Genomic DNA, 5457 nt, shown 5'->3' on the forward strand with positions numbered 1-5457 from the left:
TTTTTGATTTATTGTAGAGATGAGGTCTCGCCATGTTGCCCAGGTGGGTCTCGAACCCGCGGGCTCAGGCAATTCACTCACCTCGGCTTCCCAAAGCACTGGGATTACAGGCTGAGCCACTGAGCCCGGCCAGTGAGTTTATTTTCCTCAAGTGTTCCTATATATGCAGTAATCTATGGCTTAATTTAAAAAAATAAATTTAACTCTTGCTAGGCATAGTGGCTCATACCTGCAATCCCAGCACTTTGGGAGGCCAAGGGGGGAGGATCGCTTGAACCCAAGTTTGTGACTTAACCTGGGCAACATAGCAAGACCTTGTCTCTACAAAAATTTTTTAAAAAATTAGCCAGACATGGTGGCATGTACTTGTAGTTCCAGCTACTTGGGAGGCTGAGGTAGAGGGATCATCTGTTCCTATGAAGTCGAGGCTGCAGTGAGACGTGATTGTACCACTACACTCCAAACTGGATGACAGAGTGAGACCCCAACTCAAAAACAATTTTTAAAAAATTCTTTAATCCAGGGATGTCCAACCTTTTGGCTTCCTTGGGCCTCAATGAGTAAAGAGAAATTGTCTTGGGTTGCACATAGATTATATAATATAGTTAGTATATATATATATATAATAAGACTTTCTTTTTACTTATAAAGTTTAGAAAAATGAGATATAAATATAAAACTAGAGGGAAATTTTACCTTGTTTTTGTAAAACAAATCTATCAATATCTGGCTTAATGAAAGTGGTCGCAATTCTGAGTGAGTTCACAAGGTGCTCATCAGAAATATTTGTTCGAATTTTGCTCTTTGTGTGATTCATAATTGAAAACAGCTGCTCACAAATGTATGTGCTGCCAAAAAAGCGATGTCATGAATAAGGCATGATTGCAAATATAGGGATATTTTTCTCTAAGAAGATAGGTCTTATAAAAGTCCAAGAAAGAGACATGGTCAAATTTTTCTTTTAGTTGAATGTCTGATTACAATTCTATGTAATCAGACATAGAATGTCCACTTGAAAATCTGCAGATAGTTATAAAGTGAGCAGGAGCACTTGTACCATAGTATTTAAATAATACTATTTAACCTCTTTTAAAACAGATTAACTCTTCCAGATTTGTCTTCTTATTGAGGATGCGTGTATTTTCTTCTCGTTTTATAGCAGTTAATTATTTCTGTGATTATTAGCAAGGGGCATTGCCCTTGAGCTAAAATTTGATTATTTAATAAGCAGCTATTATTAAAATAACTGAGCATTGTTTTATGAACATACACTAATCTGAGATATTGAAAACTTTACAACTAAAAGCAAAACCAAAAAAAAACACAAAAGCTACATTAGCTAGTTAGCCATTGTTTGGATGTTTTGAGCTGATTTTTTATAATGGCTCATTGAGCTTTTTAGCTTGGAGTATTATGTTTACTTTAATCCAAGTTTAGGCCTTCTAAGGAGTCCCTAAAATTCAAGGTCAGAACATGCATCCCTTTGATATCTATAAAAGTTTTATAGAAACTTTTTGGTTGTGATTATCATTTTCAGTAAGATTGCATACATGTAGTTCACTTTTATCAGAAGTTAAAATGAAAGTCCTAAGAGTTCATGGAGAAATGGCGCTCCTATTACATTCACTACCCTGCCGAAATTCACCCCAGTTTCTGGCCACAAGAATATATGAAAGGAGCCCTACTCTTTTCCAAGGGAAATGATTCCTCTTCTGTGCCCACTGTTGATTAACTGACGCCATGGATACCTTTCCTTCTCCATTGGCCAAGACCCTATTTTAAACTTCTTTTCTGAGCCGAGTGGCATGAGTGCATATGTGGTTTCTTGTGTTGATGAAGTGGCTGTGGGAGAATTAAAGAATATGCTAATCAGAGATTCATTCTCATGGGAACCTAGTACATATTGCACCCCTTTTGGTTGGAAATTATCTTCATTTCTGGTTGGACTGCATGGTTTAGAAACATGTTAATTGCTTACAATTCTGGGAAATTTATAGTGTGGCTCTGGGGTTTGGAAAAAAAATACTTTGTATTGATTCTCAAAAAAAAAAAAAAGAAAGTCTGCAGGTAAATATATTAATGTCAACTGAAAACGGTATAACAAATACAGCAAAATAGTCATATTTTGCTGAAAATCTTGAAATTTGTTTTCAAATTCCTGTGTTAAGACAGAAAACAAAGATACATATTTCTGGCAGTTCACAGGACTGCGTTTAGCCAATGTAACAAAATATGTTTAATTATTTCCCATAATTTGAGCTTGCCATAATTTAAATTTCACTTCAAGCGCAGTATTACTTTGGAACTTCAAAAATGGAACTCGCATGGGGTCATGAAGAAAATAAATGCTAAAAAACACATGATGTTAAAAGAGTTTGTGGGGTAGCATTACTAGCTGTCCTGGGATGCCTGTGGTCCATAGGCAGCAGGTTGGACATATCTGCATTAACCCATCTGGAATTCATTTGTGTGTGGTCAGAGTTGCAGGTTTAAATGTATTTTTTCTGACACTGCCAATCAGTTATCTTAATATTATCTATTAAACATAATTATTTATAACACAAAAGAGAAGACAAAAATGTGAGAAAGGCCCTTGGAAGGGGGGACTGGTCAGGCACCTGTGGAAGAATTAGGCGTGAACAGGAAGTGGGGGAGACAGGGAAAGGCTGGGGGTGGCAGCCAGTAGGTCTGTAGTGGGGAGAGCAGCACCTTTGATTTTCTGACATAGAAGGGGCGGGCTTCCCAAATTCTTCCCAGAGATATAGGATTTCAGGCAGAATATTCAGGGGTAAACCACATAAAGGCTCTGACCCTGGGGTCCCTGAAGTTTATATTCCCAACTCCTCTGGGATCCTAGAAGCTCCAACTGCCACCTCTCCCTCCCTCCCTCCTGCTGTTCTTTAATTTTTATCATGACATCTAGTCCCCTAATCAGGATCCCAGAACAATATCATGTATGTGCATGCCACCTTTGTAATCCACAAGACATGTCCATCTTCATGATGATCTGTCCTGAAGGCAAGCAGGCTCTCAAGTCCCAAGAAGGGTTGGTTGTGGAAGAGCCAGGTCTTAGGCAGGGGCTCAGATCCTCAAGCCTCCTACTCTCCTCTACGGTCCAGCAGGCAGGTTCAGGCCTTGCAGGACATCACTCTCCAGCATTCCTGCTTTTTCCTGCATTCTCCCACTACCCGCTCTACCTCACCTGGTCAGTCCCAACCCATTGGTCCCCTTTTCAGCTTCCCTGGGTGCCGTTAAGGGAGTTAAGGCCCCACAAGCCTCATGCCGTGTGATCTCCCAGGCAAGTTACTTTCTCTCACCAAGGCTTTGAATACAGTGGGGATTATAATAGAAGCTAGGTCTTTGTGTTGTTGTGAGGACAGAGTGAGTTCATGCGTGTAAAGAGCTTACAACAGCACCTAACACCAAACTCAACAAATGTTGGGAACCATCAGGGCCAATGGGCTTTGCTGTAAATGTGTTCTAGCCTATCACTGCTTCTCTATGATTCTTTTATTCACCTCCAATGGCCTCAGCCACAGGTTCTCTGCAAGGGCCCTTCTAGACTGTTTTCGCCCTTCTTTAGCCTCTGTCTCTACATGCCACAAGATTCCAGAAAAAAAGGAACATTTCAAGAAAAAAAAAAAAAAAAAAGAATTTAGTAGTCTCAGAAGCATGAAGAACTTCAATAGGCATCCTGGCAGGGGAACAGAATCCTGGAGGAAAACTGCCCTCTAAGCAGAGCAGAATGAGGGAACCTCCATGTTGCTGGGACCTGAGGAAGTCTGGGCATGGCAGTGTTCTCCCAGAAATGAGGACCAGCCCAGTAATCACCTGTTCTGATCCCCAAAACAGCTACAAAACTGAATTCTTAGATAAACTCCCCCTAGAGAAAGGAAGGACAAAGGAGGAAAAACAATTCAGAAACTTCTCATAATAACCTAAACTTTTTGGAGGGTTAATTTCCATGGGCATATTCTTTCCTTGTTTATTTTCCTTTTGTAGGAAAGTCCCCCCAAGACAATGTTAGTTTCTTCCAGATGAGCGTTGAGAATGGGGGAAGCAATTCTGTTCCTTTACTGCTGCGATATTTTGCTCTGAGTTTGGGCAGAGAGAAGGGACCCATGTGTAACTGTCATGGGGGCAGGGCTCAAGGATGTTGTGGGGATAAAAGTGCTGCCTGGCCCCACTTCAAAGAGAAAACTCCGGGGCTCCTTCCCAGTGTCTGCCTGAAGACCAAGCAGTCACAGAGTGACCCTTTGATATCTGAGCCTCATCTAGATAGAGCTGGAAGAAGGAGGCAGGATATGATGGACACACATGCCCAGGTCCTTCTCAATGGATCCAGAGGTTTTTGGAGCATCCAGATTTCCAAAGTGGCTGGGGTTCCCTGCCCCCATCTTGCCAATACCATTCATGTTATTATAAATCAAACAGCAACAGAGTATGATGAAACACACTGAGCCTGACCACAGGTGGGCCCAACTAATATCTAATTCCTGCAGTGACATTCACCTCCACCTGCTACAATTTTTTGTGTCTCCTGTATGTGTCTTGATTCTTATTCAGAGCACCTACAAAAAGTAAAACCAACAATTAGCATCCCTTTTAAAGAGACATACCTTACACTTTCTGATTTTCAGTGAAAATCAAGTCCCTTCTTTTTACCCTTTATAAAAGGGAGCAGTCGTTTTCCTCCCCACTTTTGTCTGAGGAAAGCAACTACGGGTGAACCATGAGTCAGGAGAGCCAAGCTACGAAATAGGGGTGGGTGTTATGAGCAATCTGTCATCTAATTAGATTTCACTCTCCCAATTACCTGACATAAACCATGCCCTTATAAAACCCATGAGTCTAAAATACACTTCCCCTCCCCGAACTTTTAAATCAAATTTCTGTGAATCCTCTCAGGTCAGTCTCCCTCACAAAACCCAGAAAAAAAATCCCAGGAGCCGCCCACGTGCCCGCTTCTGCCCATCTGCTGGGCTTTCTCAACCCTAAGACAGAAATCAATACCACTCTTTCAGATGTCCACAGCTAAAAATAACTCGGAACGAATGTATTTCGCTTCTAACTTAGCGAGAAGGGCCCAGCGGTCCCGCCCAGGAGAGACTCCCAGACGTCTGGCAAGGCGCAGCCACCCAACAGGCGCAAGGGCGCCGGGACCCGAGCTGTGGGGCCCCAGCCCACCCTCCGATCGCGCGCTTACCTAGCCGGGGCGAGGCGCGGGCGGGGGCGCCGGCTTCCAGGCCGCCTCTCCCGCCGTCCCAGGGGCGGCTGAGGCTGTAGCTGCTGTAGCCGCGGTGCACCGCGAACTTGCAGACGCTGCGGCCGCGCACGGTGCAGTTGAAGAGGTAGCAGCCGAGCGCAGGAGCCGGGGCTGCGGGCCTCCGGGGCAGCTCCACCACCGCCACGGAGCAGCGCGGCTCGGAGCAGCAGGCCGCCAAGCATTGTCGCCAG

General features: G+C 43.4%; 1 protein-coding gene across 1 annotated transcript in view; it reads right to left on the reverse strand.

Moving 5' to 3' along the window:
* The window catches only part of LRP11 (LDL receptor related protein 11), a gene marked incomplete at its 5' end in the record, with an annotated part of 46009 nt that extends 40553 nt beyond the window's left edge, over positions 1 to 5456 (reverse strand). The window contains one exon of the mRNA XM_008053997.2: positions 5207 to 5456. Within this exon, the coding sequence (XP_008052188.2) occupies positions 5207 to 5456 (250 nt within the window). The remainder of the gene's footprint in view (positions 1 to 5206) is intronic.
* Between the last annotated feature and the right edge of the window lies 1 nt (position 5457).

This window comes from Carlito syrichta, unplaced genomic scaffold, assembly GCF_000164805.1.
Source record: "Carlito syrichta isolate Samal-C Ts95f unplaced genomic scaffold, Tarsius_syrichta-2.0.1 Scaffold288923, whole genome shotgun sequence".
Taxonomy (NCBI): Eukaryota; Metazoa; Chordata; class Mammalia; order Primates; family Tarsiidae; genus Carlito; species Carlito syrichta.